Genomic DNA, 22,363 nt, shown 5'->3' with positions numbered 1-22,363 from the left:
GGAGGAATTTGCAAAGCATGCATTGCAACCACCAACAATCTGTAAGGATTCTCCAAGTATTCCACAAACTACACGAACTCTCTTCTCCCTAGTTTCCTTACACTATATTTCCCCAGTTTTCCTCCTATCTGCATCTTTTAAAATGGCTTGGTGTTCTTTCCTGGCTCTAGTTTCCCTCCAAGAGCAAAGTCCGAAGTCTCACTTCCCTTCTTCCCATGGTGACCTGAAGAATCTGTCTCCCTTGTCTTTAGTCTTGTCAGCCCTGAAATTCATTCTTTGTACAGTAGGCAGAGACAACTTTCTAAAATGCGAATGTGATGAGGCACTTCAGTTTTTACTCATTTTAGTCGTCCTCCATTGCTTTTTAGGTAAAGTCCAAACTCCTCCACACGGTTTTGAGGTTTTACAGGACCTCATCCCTACTTACTCTCCAACCTCATTTCTCACACATCTGCCCCCATGTTCCCCACTCCAACAATAACGAATTTTCAATTCTACGGTCTCGCAACCTTTTCAGGTCTTTCTAGTTGCCTCTGATGGGACCATTCTTTACTCTTCTTCATCGGGTTGGCTCATCCTTTAGATTCAGCTTGGATAGCACTTCCTCAGGTAATCTTCCCATACTTGTTCGTACCCATTATCAGCCCATGCTATACTGGGCTTAGCATATCACTTCTCACACAGCACTGACATTATTTGTCTACATTCTCTCTCCTGAAGACGGTAAGCTCCCTAAGACCATCTATTTTGTTCCTCTTTGGTACTCCTAGTATTTAGCAGATATAATACTAATACTTCATTTAATTTTCTCAATTTAAACACCTTATCTCATTCTTCAAAATGGATAAAACCTTCCACAGCATATACATAATATAATTTTAAAAGAAACAAATTGAAAATTTTATGTTAAATATTCTATAAACTTTGGTAATTTAAAACCCCCTTTTGTTGTTTTAACAGTTAGCTGCTTATAAGGAGTATCTGCCAGAAGCAAAGCTGTTATTCAACAGACCTCCACATTCCTAATTCTGCTGTAAACATACTGCAACATCCTTAACCTCCTCACGGTGGCCTCTCTGACACTCTACAATTATCTTCAGTCAAAGTGGCCTATTCTCCAACATTGTTTATCAAGCAGGTAGAGGGAGGGTCAGCATTTTCTCAGCTCTCCACTTCCTAACTACCAGTTCTCAAACTTTGGTTTGGGTAAGAATCACCTGAGAAAACTACTAAAAATGCAGGTTCTTCTTAGCTGCCTGTTGTAATTCTGGTTAAGTTGAAGTGTGGAACCCAGGAGTCAGAATTTCAAACAAGTAAGTGAGGTGACTCTGATGTAGGTAACCCTCTGTCTACACTCTGAGGAACTCTGCTGTAGTGTGCAGTGCTGACTCCCACCTCACTGCCCTTGCGGGCCGCCCCACCTACCGACCCTCCATCACCCACCTTCTTTCCGGTCAGTCCCCTCAATAATGAGGGCTTTGGCATATCCAGGTCTTCTGCTCTATCCCCAATTTTTACCATTATCCTGGGTGTTCCCAACGTTTTGGGCACGCTTTCAGGGAATGACTCTATGTTCAGTTTGCAATTACTTCCAAAGTGATATGTAAGGTGTCTAAGCTGAGTTTTACAGCTCATCAAAAACATACTCTACTAATGGCATGGTATGTAGTCTGTTGCTTCATTTTTTTTTAATACAAACTGTGAAATACTTAAAATGAAATAAAATCTATTGCATGAGCCTGCCTACCTATGTTGATGCAGAATGATGGGTTGTAGTAATAACCATCTGTAAAGATGTATGATTTCTTCCCCCTCAGTATGCTTGTAGGAAGCCTAAGGTTGGTAGTTTCATTCAGATTTGGTGATCTGTAGCTGGACAAGAGGCCAAGAGTGTGACGGCAGATAAAAGATACATTCAACTAATACAGTATATCCCAACCTACACTTTAGTCTCAGATTTCATTAACTTCTTCATCTCTAATGCCTTTCACCTTTCACGCCCAATTCTACTTAAGCAACTGGAACTCCCATGGCCACTCTTTGGATCTTGTCACTGCTCAGGAAGCAACACTCCTGGAATCTTAAATCTAATAACTTATTTTATGATCACAATCTCCTCCCATATCTGTTACTCCAGTTGATCAAGACAGCAAATCTCCTGACTTACCTGCTTTCTTCATTTTATCAACACACACACACACACACACACACACACACAAAATCTCAATCTCATTTCTCTCTCTCTCTCTCTCTCTCCAGTTCCCTCTCATTCACTCAACAAACATTTAACAAGAACTTAGAGCATCACTATCTTCTGGCAGTTTACTGTCTATTCTCTTGGTTCCACCCCAACCCCTGCATCTTAGACTAAAGTCTAGATTCTAAGTAGTACTGAAGTTAAGATGTACCAATTTGCATCAAGGAAATGCTGAATTCATTCAAAGACTATCACTATGGAAATGTTTGTATATAACTACATTCAAAACAATTTCTCCTAAATAGTAAAACACTTATCCATGATAGCATTTGTTTATAAAGGTACAAATCTAAAAATTATAATTAAGATACATATGGCTTCAGCTTTTCATTAAAAATTATACTTATTCACAATTTTCAACAGGAATATGAATCCAGAGTTAATTTAATAGATGTATATATAATAAACATATATTTTAAAACTTAATTTGTGGTAATAGTACTAAGAATATATTCTGTACTTAAAAAAAGTAAATATTAAAATGAATTTAGATTTGCATGGATTAAACAACCCCTGAAAAACATTTGCCATACCTTTAAAGGGATCTAAGATATACATCTGGTAAAAAACTGGCCTTAGGAAAAAGCCCTCATCAAATCAATGCTGCCAATGACAGAAGTACTAAATTTTTCAGACAATGCAGAAGCATTATATTGTATCACCATATAGTATGGGGAAAAACTGTCATCAGATGCTACTCAAACTCTAGGATAGGATGGCTGAAGTAGAAATTATGTTAAATTTAAGTCATACTGAAACTCATTCTTTCACTGAACTACTGTGAACCATAAGCTGTGCAGTGCACACATACCGTCTCTGCCATAAACAGAGTGATTCCAAGCTCTTGGGAAAAGCAGATAAATAAATGGACAGTTACAACATTAAGGTGAGGAGAGGAAATGTGTTCTAAAAAGGGTTCTTATAATTTCTACTCTTATATTCTTTCCCAAGTCTTCTTTAGACTGCTAAAGTATGTTATCCAGACTAATAAGTACAGGGGAATGGAGAAACTACTTAGTGTAACAAAAGAATTAAAGAGTAAAAGAAAAATAACAATAAAAACGTCCAAAACAATAAAACTTCCAACAGCTACAACAATGATGACCATGATGCATGTGGAAAATTACGGACAAAAGATGTGTCAAGTCTAAGAGTATAATATCTCTTCCTGTTGTTCCATAGAAGTCTAGAAACCGTGTTTCTAGTCCTGGTTCTAACATTTGTTCATTCATTCACTAAACATTTAATGAAAGCCTGATTATCTATTATGTGCCAGCAATGCTGCCAGGCCCTGGAGATAAGGTAATGAATGAGCATTCTTGCCCACACTGTACTTACAGTCAATCACATAAGCTTTTGGTACAGCGAGTTAATATGGGTAATTCCATCACAACCTCAGGGCCCCTTTTCCTCAGTTGTAAAATAAAGTAGTGAGACACAGGGATCTTCAAGGTATTCCTACTGGATTAAAATCCTGTGATTTAACTCAAAACTTATAGATCAGGAGTATTTAAAACACAGGGAACCTAAGGATCCACCTGCAAGGTTCAAGGGATCCTAAACTCCTTCAAATTGAACACAAGATTTGGTAGCTTTTGTATATATAGGTTTTTCTACAGAAAAGGTCTATAGGTGGAAAAACCTAAATTATGAATTTTAGTTTTGGGCCTACCACAGGAAAAGTTTTATTTTAGCTATATTTACTAAGGTAATTTCTCTAAATCTGCCAAATATAACTTAATTCACAAGAAGTTTCAACTTAATTCACAAGGAGCTAATATTCCCTTCTTTAACTCATGGTACAAATTGCACATTTCTAACCTAATATTTTGGCCAGCACTATAACAGAATAAATTATAAATAATATGCAGTTTATAAGTAAAAGAGTAATTTGTATTCTTTAGAGATTAAACTTTACTACTCTATAAAAAATAACAATTACTTTTTATTTAGAAGCAAAAATATTTTTGCTGTAAAGAACTGAGATAATACTAAGATTATTATCCTATCCTCTCTACGTATAGCTGTTGCCTCTCATCTTAATAAAAAAAGTAACAAACCTTGAAACATTAACACATGTTAAGCTGCTGCCAGGGAATTTCTAGGACAAATTCTCCCATTACATTCTCTATTTCAATGTGACTGTTGAGTTAAAGTCCACCAGAGCCTCTTGTAGTAGGAGACTAAGAAGGGAAATCAAATGAAAAATGAAACATCGGCAGTGAGACACACAAAGGAGAACAGAATCATTTACAATTTCACTGCCTGGGCCACAGTGACGCCAACTGGCCAGCCAAGTTATGACAACTTAATAAGCCATCATCTTAATTTCATACAAGACTTTATACTTTTTAAAATGCATTATGCAGTATGCATTAAATAAAAGCCATTATATGATTTTATTTCATTTTTTCAATATTTTTTATTGAAGTATAGTTGATTTACAATGTTGTGTATTGTATGATTTTAAACATCAAATATGTATAAAAGATGTATATTAGTAAAATACCCTTAGTTATGAGCTAGTTTCTCATGAAATCTCTTTATTAGTCTATATAATGCTAAGCAGAGCAGTACATTATTCACAATTTCCTTATGAACTTTTATCTATATTAAAAGAGCAATATGAATATGACATTAAATACAATTTCCATTTTATTGCTCAGGAAAATAAAGGAGTATGCCAAAATGTAGGTAAGTATATGCCTAACAGATCTTGAGTGTAATTTATTTAAAACAGTCAAAAGATGCTTTTGAAATACCGTTTTCACTCATAGTAAAAGGGATCACATAGCCAAGTTTTATTTTAAAGAATATTAAATATGTAAGAAACTCTCATGATATATATTGTTCATAAGAGCAGCTACAAAGAGAAACAAGTTTTATGATGTTGAATTTCTTTAGGGAGGTAAAGTGGGGTGTACTGTTTGAAGTGGATTATTGCTTCTAAGGAGTCTTGCCTACTGGTGAAGTTCACATCCAATAAGAGGAGAGCTCCAGAACAACATTTCCTTTTTTCCTTCTTTACCCCCCAATAGAAAATGAAATAACATTATAGGAGAATCTCCAAAAAGAGAATTAAACATTAAATAAGAAGTAAACTTACAAAGCAGCAAGTTAACTGGCTTTGACTGCATAAGCAAAGAACTTATACAGATATATAATGATTTAATTCACTTCACTCTAATAAGACTCTATTCTAAAGTTAAAATTTGAAAGGATTAAAAAAAACTTTTCAGTACTACTCAAAGGCAATAAAGGTTCTTAACTAAAGACTCATGAATAGGTTTAAGGTACAAAGCAACCCTGCAGAAGAATGAAGCTGGCGGAATTAACTACCAGGTATCATGGCTGAAGCTAGTATTTGCTCCAGACTTAATTACTCTAATAAGTAAGTAGGTAAGATAGTGTGGTATTATTGCAAGGATAGACAAAAAGACCAAGAAATAAAACAGCCCAGTAGCAGAGCCACACATCTACGATCACCTGATTAACAGCAACGGCCCCTATGTGGGAAAGGATAGTCTTTTCAACAAATGATGAAAATCACATGCATATGAGAAAAGAAAATGAAACTTGACCCCTACATCATGCCATACACAAAATTCAAGATGAATCACAGACCTATGTGTAAGAAGTACAACAGTAAAACTTTTAGAAGAAGCTAGAGTATCTTCATGATACTGGGATAGGCAAAGATTTCTTAGAAGGGTCACAAAAATCATTAAAGGGAAAGAAACACTAATAAATTGGACTTCATTAAAATTAACTATTGCTCATCTAAAGATACCATTAATAGAGTACAAAAGCAAGTTACAGACTGGAGGTAAACATCTGCAATACACACATCCATACAAATGACTTATACCCAGAACATATAAAGAACTCCTACAAATGAATTAGAAAAAGGCATATACTTAATAGAAAAATGGGCAAAGGACTTGAAAAGATACTTCATAAAAGATAACATTCAAATAGTCAATAATAATCTGAAAATATGCTCAACATCATTAGTCATCAGGGAGATGCATGTTAAAACCACAATAAGATAACCATTATGATTCCATCAGAATGGCTAAAATTTAAAAGTATGACAATACCAAAAATTGGTAATGATGTGGAATAACTACAATACTTATTCACTGCTGTCAGGATCATCAGCTGGTTTGACCACTCGGCAAACTAGGTGACAATATCTACCAAACCCAAACATCACCATGACTTGGCAATTTCACTCAGGGTATATACTCAACAGAAATAGGTGATTATGTACACCAAAAGACCTGTATAAGAATGGTCACAGCAGCTTTATTCATAGTAGGCACAGGCTGGAAACAACCTAGGTATCCATCAACTGAAGAATGGATATACAAATCGTGGTGTATTGACACAATGGAAAACTATATTACAATGAAAAAGAATTAAATACTGCCAAAGCAACAACAACAATATTATAGACATAATGTTGAGTGAAAGCCAGTCAGAAAAGAGTACACACTGTATGATTCCATTTATATGCAGTTCAGGAAGAGTCAAAAGCAATCAATGACAACAGAATTATAGCAGTAATTATCCTGGAAGGGAGGGAGGTATATTGCTTAGAAGAGGGCAAGAGGGAGCTAGGTAAGGCAGGACCTCGAAATGTTCTACTTCTTGATGTGGGTAGTGGTTCTGTTAAGCTTTACACTTAACATTTGTGCTTTTTACTATGTATAAGCTATAGCTCAAAAAAAAAAAAAAAAAAGAACAGGCTTAAGGCTTGAGATGGAAGATGGCAGGTGAATCTCCAAAATAATGCAGCATTTTGTATGTGCTGCATTTTTCTCAAAGGTTTCATTACACTGTCTATTAGAGTATCAACTCCCTGGTGGTAGGTATTTCTGTCATTTTTGTTGTGATGATATCCCCAATGCCTGGTATACAACAGACACTCAATAAATGTTTGCAGAATAAATTCACAAAAAGGAACTGTTACCAAAAATAAGATGAAGCAATCATTAACTAAAATCCTGGTATAAAAAATTATTTGAATTAATAGAAGTTTATAAAGTAATTGGTAGACTGTCTAATGATGGTAACTTGAGTCTCCTTAATATCCAAGTGTGTCTTAGTGTTTTCAAATACCAGAAAGTGAAAATTTCCTTTGAGTGCTCAGAATTTAAGTCTTTCTTCTGTCAGTCACCGTATATTGGGCCATGGATGCTTAGAAACCAAGTTAAAACACTTGCAATTAAAATAAACATATCCCAAGCTTGAAAACACATTTGTTTCTTCCAAAGGACTGCTGAGCCAAAAATAAGTGAAATTCAGTGGAATTTTCTAAAAATCCATTAAAATGATCTATCCAAAACAGTAGTTTTCAACCAGAGGCAAGTTTTTCCCTACCCTCGACATTTGGCAACAACTGGAAACATTTTTGCTTGTCACAACTGGAGGGTGCTACGGCATCTACTAGGAGGAGGCCGGGGATCCAGCTAACCACCTTACATGCACAGGCCAACCCTCCACTGAGGAATTTACCTGGCCCAAAATGCAGATAATGCTGAGAATGAGAAATCCTGATCTAAAATATCACCTTCTGTTAAACTAAAGAATTTTATTCTTAAAACATATGAAGTAAAAAGAGTCCTATTTAAGCTGTAAAATAATTCAAGTATCTTTCAACCAATACCTTTTCAAGAATATGAAACTATATTTTTAAAGTTATTTAAAGTTGTACACATGTATCAAATGTCATAAAATGGGATGTTTAATTCAAGTATCTCCAGAAATGATAACCATCATTATCATTTCTAAGACTATATTAGGCATATAACTTATTTTAATCTCATTTAATATTAATATCCCCATGAAAATAAGATCTCATTTAGAGAGATTAGAAAACAACAACTAGAAGAGATTAAGTAAATATCTGCCCAAGGTTACACTGCTAGGAATAGCACAGCTGAAATTTGAACCCACATTATCTCTAAACCCATGATGCTTCCATTAAAATGCATTAAATGTCAATTTCAAATGCGCAGCAGATCAAAATTAAACACACCCCAAGTTTCATTTTCCACTGAGTCAAATATGCCATTTTAGAAAGTAACGGCAAAGTCAAGAGAAGCCTACTTAGGAATTATGTACTAAGAAAAGAGATAAGATAGTACCAGTTTTTTAAAGGATGATCTATAGTTAATATTTTTTCTTATCACAAGTAAAATGAAGTCATTTTCTATAAAGTTATATGCCAAAATCATCAGATATACTCTTGTTCTGGTCATGTAATAAAATTGCAGATAGTAACATCAAAGCCTAAATGCTTTACTGGCCTGGAGCTTATTCTTGACAAATCACTAACACGACCCACCTAGTCATCCCTCCATAATAACATTGGATTCCTGGCATTTCAGCCTATCTAAGAACATATTCCTATATTAAACTCTATTACTTTTGTCTCAGCTTTAAGGGCTTATCATGATTCTCTGTATTAAGAGACAGAAAAGTGTTCTTACCCTATTAAAGCCATGTTCATGAGAGTCATCAACTTCCCCATTACTAGTCACTGGAATTTCTGCTGCTGAATTTTTTGGAGATTCTTGAGCCATAGTAGACTCCTAAAAAAAGGAGGAAAGAAATAGTCATAAATAACACCAAATCATAAAAGGCAAACATTCAAAAGACTATATTCATGTTTATAGCACTTAAAAGCCATCATTATAGCCCTTTTTAAAAATAATTACAACCTACCTAATCCTTATGAAATAAACATGACACTAATATAATAAAAAACACATCTGGCCTTTAAAACTGCATTCAACTTAGATTTCTTGATCGTATTGTAGGTACCAGGGGGCAATATCCTTACCTTGTAAATAGTACAAATGACACAAAAATCAAAAAATGCAAATAATGTCTTAGTATTATTGAAAATAGTTTTGACTTTACAGGCTGCCTGAAAGATTCTTGGATCTACAGACCACACTTTGAAAAACACTGGTATAGACAAATTTAACCAACATTTAGTGAAACTTGTTATGTGCAAGGCACTCTACTAGATTCTAGAGAATATTAAAAAAAAAAAAGATAAGATAGGCACTGCTCTGGGGGAAAGTACCACTGCCTCAGTTTGGGAGACTGACTGGACTCTTCAGTAAATACCTAGAACAGTAAGTATCTGCCCCTCTTCCTTTTGGATCCTCTAAAACCAAGCCTTTTGGAATAGTCATAGATTGCATAAATCCTACGGTCTTCCTATGCCACATTTCTATTTCCTGGCAGCTCTAGAAATGTTCTGCTTCCCACAGATCCACATTTATATTACACTTCTACTCCTTATACAAACCTCTTTTCTTTACCATGACAAATTTTATACATAGTAATGTTTCTAATGTCTGACACAACATTTCATAGACTACCTCTACATCTTTGTATTCCCAGGGCAACAGAAGACAAATCTAAGCAAATAAATGAATACATTCCCTTTCAGCAAAGTCAGGTCCTTGAGGACAGAGACAGTCATATTGAGGACAGAGACAGTCATAGACATCTCTGTATCATTAGAGATTAGCCCAGGGTTCTCAATAAATGTTTACTGAATGGAAAGGATACGAGCTACATCAAAAGTCTGATTTGTAGTTATGAAGGTGTTAAAATGATCATTATGTTCCACCCTCACTCTCTCCCTTGTCCCACCCATTGAGCATGTAGTCACACATGCGTTACTTCTCATGGATATCACTGCAGTAAAACAAACCAAGGGGAAATGTCAAAATAGCAAAACAAAAAAAGTGAATTACCAAGTATCTCAAAATCAGTGTACTTTAATTATATGGAGACAGTTTTAATAAAAGACTAAAATATCAAACTGAACTTGGTTAAGCCAATGAAAAGAGAACTTTTATAATAAGGCAAAATCCTGTTAATATCACTTAAAACATTTCCCAGAAAACTCAGTTATTTCCTTGCATTCCTAAATATCTTATTAAAAAAATACTGGTTTAAAAATGCCGTATTTCACAGTTCACCTTACCACAGGCTCGAAACTAGTGAGGGAATTAATAAACTGAACATCTCATGTAAGACTTGAAAATTAAAAAAAAAATTTCAGAGAGAAGATTTCAAAAGTTCAAGAGGGGAAAACAAAAACTTCTCTGCTTTAGATTGGATTCTGGGGGAAGGGTCTCTGAATGCAGTGAGTGAGGGTAGTAAGACTGGACAGAGCTGCAATGCTGTTGTTACATCATAGGCCTTGGCCAATCGTATATGGAGCACTGAAGCTGAGATGGCTCTTTAAAGTTGTTCCAAATTAAGGGAAGGGGGCCAGGCCTTTGTACCCCCGCATCCCTACCCCTGGTTATTAGATTCAGGCTATCCCCTGGATAGGGATATAATCGTGCACAAGGCAGTACTCTTTGGCAGAGGCAATTCCTGGGGAGACACAGCTATGAGCCCTCAGCAGGCATCACTCCTGGAAGGACAGCCCTGGTCCTAAAGGAGGTAACTGAGCCCCTCACCATAGCATCCACTATATCTTCCTTATTATTATTCTAAAGCAGTATCTACTTTAAAAGGATTTGAAATGTCTTATTTAAATTATATCTGGCTACTTTTATGCATATATTTACAGACTTTCACTGATCTCTACTAAGACAAACTGTCTCTTTCACAGTCCCCAATTAAGGGGTGGCCCCTGATTGAACCAAAGAAGAACCCCTGACACAAAGCCTCGCAAGCTGCAGGTTTCAAGATAAGGCCGGGTTAGAAAACCACTGCCCAACAGAGGAAAGAGGAATTTCCTGAGCTAATCAGACCCTTTCTGAAGGTTTGAGTTGGGGATGCTGAGCGAATCAGTCAACTAAGGTACTGGGATGACAAATGAAAGCACAAGAAGAGCAAAGAGTAGAATTATTTTGATGAAAAGTCACAGCTTAAAAATTCACAAACTCTACTTGACAAGTGTTATCAAACTCGTCAAAGTTTGTTGACAAAGTGTTATCTGTATCTAGATCTTCCTCTGTTTCTAAATTATGACCTTATGAAAATCTTTTTTTTTATTATGGTAAAAAACGTGTAACGTAAAATTTACCATCTTAACCATTTCTAAATGTATAGCTCAGTAGTGTTATGTATAGTATTCTCATTGCTGTGCAATCTCCAGAACTTCTTCATCTTGCAAAACTGAAACTCTACACCCATTAAACAACTCTCCATTCCCCTCCCTCACTCCCCCAGAGCCCTTGGCAAGCATCATTCTACTTCCTATTTCTATGAATTTGACTGTTCTGAATACCTCATACCAATGGAATCATATAGTATTTGACTTTTTATGGCTGGCTTATCTCACTTTACATAATATCCTCAAGATTCATCCATGTTGGACATATGTCAAAATTTCCTTTCTTTTTTTTTTTTTTTTTTTTGCGGTACGCGGGCCTCCCATTGCCGTGGCCTCTCCCGCCGCGGAGCACAGGCTCCGGACGCGCAGGCCCAGTGGCCATGGCTCGCGGGCCCAGCGGCTCCGCGGCATGTGGGATCCTCCCCGGACCGGGGTACGAACCCGGGTCCCCTGCATCGGCTGGCGGACTCCCAACCACTGCGCCACCAGGGAAGCCCCCAATTTGTCTATTTTTACTTTTGTTGCCAGTGCTTTTGATGTCATATTCAGGAAATCTTTGCCAAATCCACTATCATAAGCTTTTCTTCTAAGAGTTTTATAGTTATAGGTCTTACATTTAGGTCTTAGATACATTCTGGAGCTGGTTTTGTGTATGGTATAAGACAGGGTCCAACTTGCATGTTGATATCCAGTTTTCCCAGCGCCATTTGTTGGAGAGACTTTCTTTTTTCCATTGAAGGGTCTCAGCATCTTGGCTTCTTTTGAGATCCCTATTTTGCTCACTGCCACTGCCTCCTTACAATATACCCAGCTTACCTGAGGCTACTGGAGTTAAGTTTCTGCTCCTTGTGGTTAAGAGTTGTACAGACACTAGGTCTCTAATCCAATAGGAAGATTAAGATCTAGCTATCTAAATAATCATCACTCTTCCAAATTGTAAAATATGCTCTTACTTTCTTCCTCCTAAAAATAGCTGGTGATTCAACAGGTATTTACTATCTTCTATGCAATATGCATGGGATGAAATAGAAACAGAAATCAGATCTTAGGCTTCTAGGAACTAGAAGTATTGGTAAAAAATAATTACAGTACAGTGTGGTGAGCACTCAGAGGGAAGACTTAATCAGAGGTGATATTTAAGCTGAATCTTATAGGATGACAGATGGGGACACAGTAAAGGAGAGATTCTAAATAGAAGGAATAACAGGAGAATAGAGTCTAGTATATTCTAGAAACTGCCACTAAAGCATTTGGGTAGAATGGTGATGATTCATGCATACATTCATCGGCTCTACTAATTTATTGAGCTCTCTCATGTGCCAGGCACAACCAGATGCTCAGGGTAGACTGGTGAACAAAACAGACCAAACTCCCTACCCTCAAAGAGCTCATATCCTAGTTGGGGAAAACAAATAAATAAATACACATGTTATACAGTCATAAATGCTAATGGGCATGTGTTCATGAATGTGCTGCTTTAAATAAGGTAGTCAGGGAAAACCTCAGGAGAGGTATCATATTTTTGTGAGAACTGAATAAAGTGAGGGAGTGAGCCATAAAGATATCCGGGAGTCCAGAATCCCAGGCAGAAGAAATAGTAAATACAAAGACGAGGAGGTGGGAACATGCTCAGCTTTTCAAGGAACAAGAAGAAGGCCATGCAGCTTGAGGGCCAGAGGAGAACAGAAGGAAATGTCAGAGAGGCAGCGAAGGGCAAGAACATGTGCAGCTTTAAAGACCATAATAAAACTTCGGATTTTATTCTTAGTGAAATGAGAAGCCACTTGAAGGTTTGAACGCAGAGTGAAATGACCTGACTTATGTTTAAAAAGAATCACTTTTTTCCTGCTGTGTTGCATTAAACTATAAGTGAGCAAAGGCAGAAGCAAGAAGAACAATTTAATGGAATAATCTAAGCAAGAGATAATGGTAGCTTGGAGAAAGGTGACAGTGGCTGAGGAGGTAAGAAGTGGTTAGATTCTAGGCATATTCTGAAGGTAGAACCAATTGGAATTCCTTACAGACAGACGTGAAAGATGGGAAAAAGAGAGGTGAAGGACAACTACAGAGGTTTTTGGCCCGAACAGCTGGAAAGGTGGAATTGCTGTTAATAGATCTGGGCAAGACTTGGGGTGGAGCACAACAGAGAGAAAATAGCTAAAGTTTAGTGTAGGACATATTAAGGTTTATGTGGATAAGGTTACTAGGCTCTTGGATATATGAGCCTGAGTCCAGAAGAAAGCTTGAAGCTGGGGATAAGAAATTTAGAAGTCATCAGTGTGTAGATGACATTTAAATTCCTTGGATTGGATAAGGTCACCTAGAACAGGGGTCAACAAACATTTTCTATAAAGGGCCAAATAGCAAACATTTTAGGCTCTGTGAGCTGTAAGGTCTCTGTTATAACTACTCAACTCTGCTGTTATAGCCCCAAAGCAGACACAGGCAATACATAAATGACTAGGCATGGATTTGGCTTGACCTCTGATCTAGAAAGTTGATGTAGATAGAAAAGAGAGGTTTTTAGACTGAGCTCTAGGACACCCCAATATTTGGACATGGGAGGAACTAGCAAAGGAAACTTATAAGGGATGGCAAGCAGGGTAGGAGGAAAACCACAATAGGAGGCTTCCGAGGACAGGTTTCTGCTTCTGGAACTAATGGACTAAGCCCCTATACTAAACCTCCCCAACCCTGCACAGAAAACAACTGTAAAAGCTGAACACAATTTAAAAAGCAATTAATTGAAACCACTGGAGAGTAAAGAGACTCTGGTGGAGAGCACAGGCTTGCTTGGAGGAGGGGAGATAGGGAGCTATGCAAGCAAGTTTCCATCTCCTTGGCTTTTAGCCTAAAACTAAATCCTATCTATGCTGTGCACCCGGAAGCTGCCAGAGCATCCAGGGGAAAACTAGTCCTTCTGAGTCGGGGAAAAGTTAAGCTCACAAAAGTAAAAGGTATAGGGGAATCCTGAAAAGGAAAGATCCAGAAAGGGGATTCCCAAACTCTGTCTACTCACATCTCTAACCCCTCAAGGTACCTGCACAGAACAGACTCGACTGAGCTCACCTAAAGCCAAAAGACCTGAATTGAGACCAGAGCTGCCACCCAAGAAACAGTTTGTAATGCAAGTCCAGCCAAGAAAAGTATCGGCCAAAACAAAGGAAGCAATACTCACTGGAGAAAAATAACAGAATCCAGGATCTTCACATCTCAATGTTCAAAACGTTCAGGATACAATCCAAAATTATCGGGTATATAATGAACCAAGAAAATGAAACAGAATTCCCAAGGGAAAAGAAAATCAATTTAGTCTGGCTCTGAGATGAACAAGAGATTGGAACTAACAGATAAGGATTTAAAAGACACTATTATAATACCTTCAATTAAGTAAAACAAAATATTTTCAGTGAATCAAAAATATCAGTGAAAAATAACAGGAAATCTCAGCATAGTAAAAATGAAGCAAATGGATTCTAGAATTGAAAACTACAATTTTTCAAAGAAAATATTCACTAGATGGACCTAGCCAAATGAAGATGACAGGAAAGAGTAAAATAAAACTAAATTAAATCAACATAAACTATCCAAGGTAAAGAACAGAGAGAAAAAAAGACTAAAGAAAAAGAGCTTCACAGACCTGTAAGAAAATATTGAATATTCCAATTTATGTGTAAGTAAAATACCAGAAGAAAAGGAGAGAGAAAAGGGTAACCTCAAAAGCAGCAAGAGAGAAAAAAAATATTACTATCAGAGAACAACAATCCAACTAATGTCTGATTTCTCATCAGAAACTGTAAAGGCCAGAAGAGAGTGGGACACCGTGGTAAAAAGAAGAAAACTGTCCACCTAGAATTCTATATCCAGTGAAAATATCCTTTAAGAATTAGAGAGGATATTAAGGATATTTTCAGATAAAACTAAGAAAATTCATCACCAGCAGACCTGAACTACAAGAAATGCTAAAGGAAGTTCTCAGGCTGAAGGGAAATAAAACCAGACAGAAAAAATAGATGTTCAGAAAAGAATGAGAAGGAAATGAAATGGTAATTCCCTGTGTAAATGCAAAAAACATTTTTTTTTCTTTTTGCCTTTTCATCTCAATCCTTTATAAACCATAAAACTGCTTAAAGCAAATGTTACAACATCATTTCTGTGGTTTACAATGTATCTAGATGTAATATATATAAAACAACTGTATTAAAGAACAAGGGGGGAGGTAAGGGAAATATGGACCTAAAAGGATACAAAATTTCTATGTTTTAGGAGAAAAGCAGTACATTATTAATTATAAGTAAAATATGAAAAGTTTAATATATATTCTATAATCATGGCAACCACTAGAGGTATAATGCAAAGAAGTGTAACTAAAAAATTACCAGGAAAATAAAAGTGAAATTCTTTAAAATATTCAGATAATAAATAAAAAGGCAGGAAAAGAGGAGAGAAAAAATACAGAGGAAAGAAGTAAAAAACAAAGAAACTAAGAGGGTAGATACAAAATCAACCACATCAATAATGGCATTAAATATTATTGGACTAAACATTTTAGTTAAAAGTCAGAGATTGTCAGAGTGGAATTTTTTTATTATTATTATTTTTGGCCATGCCACACATCTTGCGGTATCTTAGTTCCCCAACCAGGGATTGAACCTGGGCCCTCGGCAATGAAAGTGCAAAGTCCTAACCGCTGGACCATCAGGGAATTACCTGGATATTTTTTTTAAATGACACTACTATCTTCTATCTATGAGAGATGCACTTTAAAGCCAAAGGTATAAATAGATGGAAAATAAATGGATGGAGAAAGATACACCACGCAAAGAGTAGGCATAAGAAAGTTGGCATGGTTTTACTACTATCTGATAAAATAGGGTTTTTTTTAAGTATTACCAAAGATAGAGATGTTTCATAATGATAAAATAATCAATTCATCAGGAATATGTAACAATCATAAATGTGTATGTTGGTTCCAATAATAGAGCTTCAAAATAAATGAAACAAACATTGACTGAATTAAAAGGAGAAACAGACAACTCCACAATCATCTTTGGAGACTTTACCACCACTCTTACAGCAACTGAAAGAACAACTAGACAAAGAAAACTGGCATAGACATAGAAGATCTGAACACCATCAGCCACCCTGACTAATATTTATGGAATAGGAAACTTAATAATGGCAGAATACATATTATTTTCACACAAACATGATGTATTTAGCAAAACAGGTCATATTTGGTGCCATAAAACAAGACTCAATAAATTTTAAAAGAGTGAAATCATATAGAGAATGCTCTATGACCACAGTGGAATTTAATTACAATCAATCCATAGAGATATGCAGGAAACCCCCAAAATTTGGAAATTAAATAACACATCTAAAAAATTAATGTGAAAAGGAAGAAACCACAAGAGAAAGAAAATATTTTGAACTGAATGATAATGAAAACACAACATAGCAATATTTGTGCGATGCACCTAAAGCAAAGCTTAGAGAGAAATTTATAGCTTTAAATGCTTATATTTGAATAGAAGGAAGATCTTAAACCAACAATCTAAGATTGTACCTTAAGAAAACAGAAAAAGAGCAAATTAAACCAGAAGTAAGACGTAGGAAGGAAATAATAATAAAGACCAAAAATCAAGGAAATAGATGGTAGGCAGTAGAAAAACTGGCTCGCATACTTCAAAAAGCTTAAGCTCATGAAAAATAAAAGTAGATGAACTGTTGCAGATAAAAGGAGACAAGATAAATGCCAGCTAAATACAATATACAATATGGACTGGATCACAAAATAGGAAAAAAATAGCTATAAAGGATATTACTGGAACAACTGTGGATTGAATAATAGTACTGTATCAATTTCCTAAATAATTTTCTAATTTTGATAAAAGTACTGAGATTATATAAGAAAAAGTCCTTGTTCTTAGGAATAAAGGGACACGATGTCTGCAAATCACTCTCAAATGGTTGAAAAGAGAAGAAACTATATATATATATATATATATATATATAAAGAGAAAACATTAAAGTAAATGGGACAAAACAATGACTGGTGAATCTGGGTAAAGAGTTTAAGTTTTCTGTATGAAATTTTATCAAAATTTAAAGTTTGAAAAATAAAAATAACAAAAGAGGCTAGAAAAGTATGCAGGAGACTATCATGATGGACTTTATAAATGCCAGACCAAGAAGTGTGGACTTCTCCTAAAAGGGATAAGGGAGGAAGAAGCAGAAGAATCTGATCAATTTATTTTAGAGGACAGTCTGGTAGGAGGTTAGACTGAAGGGAAAGAAGGAAAGACTAGAAGTAGAAGAAATATTTAGGAAGTATTTTACAGTCCAAGTAAGAAATAATAAAGATCTAAATTAAGGTTGTGGGAATGGAAAAAGGTAAATTCAAGAGTTCTTTAGGAGGTAAAGTAAGAGACAGAGTGACTAGATTGTGGGGGATCAAGAAGGGGGAGGAATGTAGGATAACCCATGCCCCCTCCCTGCCCCCTACCCAATTTTTGGCTTGGGAAAGGAGGAAGACGAACATGTCACTCACCAAAGGGTAGAGCAAAGTCCTGAGAGGCACAGACTGTTTCATCCATAAATGCCAATGATTTTCAACCCTCTCTGAATCTTAGAACTACCTAGGGAACTTAAAGTTTTAAAAGTTCACCAGGTGATTCCAACGTGTAGCTAATTGAGAACCACTGCTATAAGCAGGCACTAGACTCTTTAAACAAACAAACAAACATAAAACTTTAGTATCGGGGAGGATCTACAAGTCATTCAGTTCAACTTGTCACGCAGATTAAAACCACAAATCAGATACTATGGTACACCCATTAGAATGGCCAAATTTAGAAAGACTGACAAAACCAAGCGTTAGCAAGTATGTGGATTCTCATACACTGCTGGTGCAAGTAAAAATTGGTAAAAGCACTGTGGAAAACTTTTTGGCAGTATTTTATATTAAAGTTAAACATATGCCTATCCTATGACCCAGCAACTCCACTCCTAGGAAATATCCCCAAGAAACATAGTGCATGTGTCCATCATAAAACAAATACAAGAATATTCATAGCAGCTTTATCCAAAATAGCTAAAAACTGGAAACAACCCAAATGTCCATCAACGGTAGAATGGATAAAGAAGCTGTAGCATAATCATACAAAGGAGCACTACACAGCAATAAAAGAACTGCAGCTATTAAAAACAAAAAATCTCACAGACAATGTTGAGCCAATGAAGCCAGGCCCAAAGAGTACATACCATACGACTCAATTCAAAAAGAAAACCAATAAGGAACGATGACTGTAGGCAGAACAGTGGTAATCTTGGTGTGAGGAAGTACTCAGTCATGACCTTGACTTCCGGTTTCGTTTCTGCATGGAAGGAGCTTGGGAGTCACCAATTCATTCTAACAACAAGTAAGAAGCTGAAGAGACTAAAAAGTCAACAACTCTTCTTGGATTCTTAAAAGGGGAGACACAGGGCACACTGCTACTCCCAAAACTGGAGAGACAGGCAAATGCAGGGAGCCATGGCTCACCACAGCAAAAAACACCTCAGAAACCAGTGCTGGGGTAGGAAAACCTGAACTGTAATCGATGAGCTGCTGGAGGCTCAGTGTGGACAACTGTGAGAACTAAAGACTCCAGGGGGACCCAGTCATAAGCAGGGTCCCACAATATTGAGTTTTGCTTCCACGAGCCAGACCAGGTTACCCCTGCAAATACCGCAGAAAAACCCCCTCATCCTTCCAGCAAGTGGTGGAGAATTGAAACCATTTTGAAATACACCAAGCACTCTGTTCTTAACAAAGCCTACCCTCAGGAGAAACCAGAACCTAACCTGCTTGGGTAAAACCAGCACCTAACAGAGATGAGGAAGGGAAATACCCAAACCCAGCACACTCTAACTATCCTGTCCCACCTAAGGGGAGGACAGAAAAACTGAGAAACGCTTGTGAAGTTCATAATCCAGAGGCACAGGCTCACTAAAAGACTGAGACCTAATCATAGGACTATACAGTGCTTCCCTCCTCCCACACCTTACCCAGATATTGCTAAAGGCCTATTTACAGCAGTTCCTTTTACCTGATACATCATGGCTGACTATAAAGGAAAAAATTACAAGGCTTCCAAAGGCAAAAAAACACAATTTGAGATCACAGAGCAAGCATCACAATCAGAAATGGCAGGGATGTTGGAATTATCAGACCAGGAATTTAAAAACAACTATGATTAATATGCTAAGGGCTGTAATGGATAAAGTAGACAGCATGCATGAACAGACGAGCAACATAAGCAGAGATGTAGAAATCCTAAGAAAGAACCAAAAAGAAATGCTAGAGATAAAAATCACTTAATAACAGAAATGAAGAATGCCTTTGACGGGCTTATTAGCAGACTGAACAATGACCTTGGGGTAGGCAAACATTTCTTAGGAAACAAAAAACATAAACAATAAGAGAAACACTGATAACCTGGACTTCATCAAAATTAAAAACTTCTTTTCAAAAAGACACCATTAAAAAAATGAAAAGGCAAGCCACAGATAGGGAGAAGACAGATGTAAGATATGTATCTGACAAATGACTGGTATTCAAAATATATAAATAAGTCTTAAAATTCAATAAGACAACAAACAACCCAAATAAAATATGGCCCAAAATTTTAACAGACGCTTCACTAAAGAAAACAAATGAATAGCAAGTAAGTGCATGAGAAGATGTTCAACATCACTAATCATCAAGGAAATGCAATTTAAAGCTACAAGAAGATACAACTATATACCCAATACAGTGGCTAAAGTTTAAAAAGACTGACAATACCAAGTGTTGGTAAAGAGTAACTGGAATTTGCATACACTGCTGGAGGAAATGTACAAAACTACTTCACTTTGGAGAACTGTTTAGCAATTTCTTATAAAAGTAAACATACACTTGATCATATCACTCAGTCATTCTGTACCTAAGCATTCACAAGAAAAATAAAAACAAATGTCCCAAAGAGACTTGTATATGTGTATTCATAGCAGCTTTACTCTTAAGAGCCCAAAACTAGAAAAAAAAAAAAAGCCCATTAACAGGTTAATGGATAAACAAATTATAGTACATACATATAATGGGATATTCCTCAAGTGAATTACTGATGCATGCAATAACTGTTGATTAATCTCATAATATTATGCTGAGCCAAAAACAGCCAGACACAAAAAGAATACATGCTATATGATTCCATTTATACAGAACTCTAGAACACACAAAATTAATTTATCACAACGAATCAGTTGTTGCCTGGGGAGAGGGGTGGATAGGGGAGGACTGATGGCACAGGGGCACAAGAAACTTTATCTGTATCTCGATTGTGATTATGGGTTTCCCAAGTTTATACATTTGTCAAAACTCATCAAGGAGGGGAAGATGCCGGAAGAGTAAGACGTGGAGATCACCTTCCTCCCCACTGATACACCAGAAATACATCTACACGTGGAATAACTCCTACAGAACACCTACTGAACGCTGGAAGAACACCTCAGACCTCCCAAAAGGTAAGAAACTCCCCACGTACCTGGGTAGGGCAAAAGAAAAACGAATAAACAGAGACAAAAGGATAGGGACGGGACCTGCACCAGTGGGAGGGAGCTGTGGAGGAAAGGTTTCCACACACTAGGAGCCCCTTCGCAGGCGGAGACTGCGGGTGGTAGAGGGGGGAAGCTTCGGAGCCGCGGAGGAGAGCACAGCAACAGGGGTGCGGAGGGCAAAGCGGAGAGATTCCCGCATTGAGGATCGGTGCCAACCGGCACTCACCAGCCCGAGAGGCTTGTCTGTTCACCCGCCGGGGAGGGGCGGAGCTGGGAGCTGAGGCTCAGGCTTTAGGGAGAGGTCGGAGTGCAGGGAGAGGACTGGGGTTGGCAGTGTGAACACAGCCTGAAGGGGGTTAGTGCACCACAGCTAGCTATGAGGGAGTACGGGGAAAAGTCTGGATCTGCCAAAGAGGCAAGAGACTTGTTCTTCCCTCTTTGTTTCCTGGGGTGCGAGGAGAGGGGATTAAGAGCGCTGCTTAAAGGAGCTCCAGAGATGGGCGCGAGCCGCGGCTAAAAGCGCGGACCCCAGAGATGGGCATGAGACGCTAAGGCTGGTGCTGCCGCCAAGAAGCCTGTGTGCGAGCACAGGTCACTATTCACACCCCCCTTCCAGGGAGCCTGTGCAGCCCGCCACTGCCAGGGTCCCGGGATCCAGGGACAACTTCCCCGGGAGAACGCACGGCGCGCCTCAGGCTGGTGCAACGTCACGCCGGCCTCTGCCACCGCAGGCTCGCCCCGCACTCCGTGCCCCTCCCTCTCCCTGGCCTGCGTGAGCCAGAGCCCCCGAAGCAGCTGCTCCTTTAACCCCGTCCTGTCTGAGTGAAGAACAGACGCCCTCCAGAGACCTACACGCAGAGGCGGGGCCAAATCCAAAGCTGAGCCCCGGGAGCTGTGAGAACAAAGAAGAGAAAGGGAAATCTCTCCCAGCAGCCTCAGAAGCAGCGGATTAAAGCTCCACAATCAACTTGATGTACCCTGCGTCTGTGGAGTACATGAATAGACAACGAATCATTCCAAATTGAGGAGGTGGACTTTGAGAGCAAGATTTATGATTTTTTCTCCTTCTCCTCTTTTTGTGAGTGTGTATGTGTATGCTTCTGTGTGAGATTTTGTCTGTATAGCTTTGCTTCCACAATTTGTCCTAGGGTTCTATCCGTCCGTTTATTTTTAATAATTATTTTTCTTAATAATTATTTATTTTAATAACTTTATTTTATTTTACTTTATCTTCTTTCTTTCCTTCTTTCCTTGCTTCCCTCCTTTAGACAACGAATCATCCCAAATTGAGGAGGTGGACTTTGAGAGCAAGATTTACGATTTTTTTTCCCCTTTTCCTCTTTTTTGAGTGTGTATGTGTACGCTTCTGTGTGAGACTTTCTCTGTATAGCTTTGCTTCCACCATTTGTCCTAGAGTTCTTTCC

At 37.5% G+C, this 22,363-nt stretch overlaps 1 protein-coding gene across 13 annotated transcripts in view; it reads right to left on the bottom strand.

The window, feature by feature from the left end:
- The window catches only part of ARFIP1 (ARF interacting protein 1), a 135,014-nt gene that overhangs the window by 77,335 nt on the left and 35,316 nt on the right, over positions 1 to 22,363 (bottom strand). For 12 of the 13 annotated variants that reach the window (XR_003435038.1, XR_003435039.1, XM_027117209.1 and 9 more), the window contains one exon: positions 8,755 to 8,856. Coding sequence is in view for 10 of the 13 variants with exons in the window: in XM_027117211.1 (XP_026973012.1) it covers positions 8,755 to 8,856 (102 nt within the window). In the remaining 3 variants the exon portion in view is untranslated. Of the gene's footprint in view, positions 1 to 1,747; positions 1,855 to 8,754; positions 8,857 to 22,363 lie in introns of those variants that run through there. The other variant, XM_027117214.1, reaches the window with a different exon arrangement.

The sequence above is a fragment of the Aethalodelphis obliquidens genome, unplaced genomic scaffold (genome assembly GCF_003676395.1).
Source record: "Aethalodelphis obliquidens isolate GAN/ISIS:26980383/991018 unplaced genomic scaffold, ASM367639v1 scaffold17, whole genome shotgun sequence".
In the NCBI taxonomy this organism is placed as follows: Eukaryota; Metazoa; Chordata; class Mammalia; order Artiodactyla; family Delphinidae; genus Aethalodelphis; species Aethalodelphis obliquidens.
Note: the sequence above shows the minus strand (reverse complement) of the source record. Positions and strands in the feature narration are given on the sequence as shown.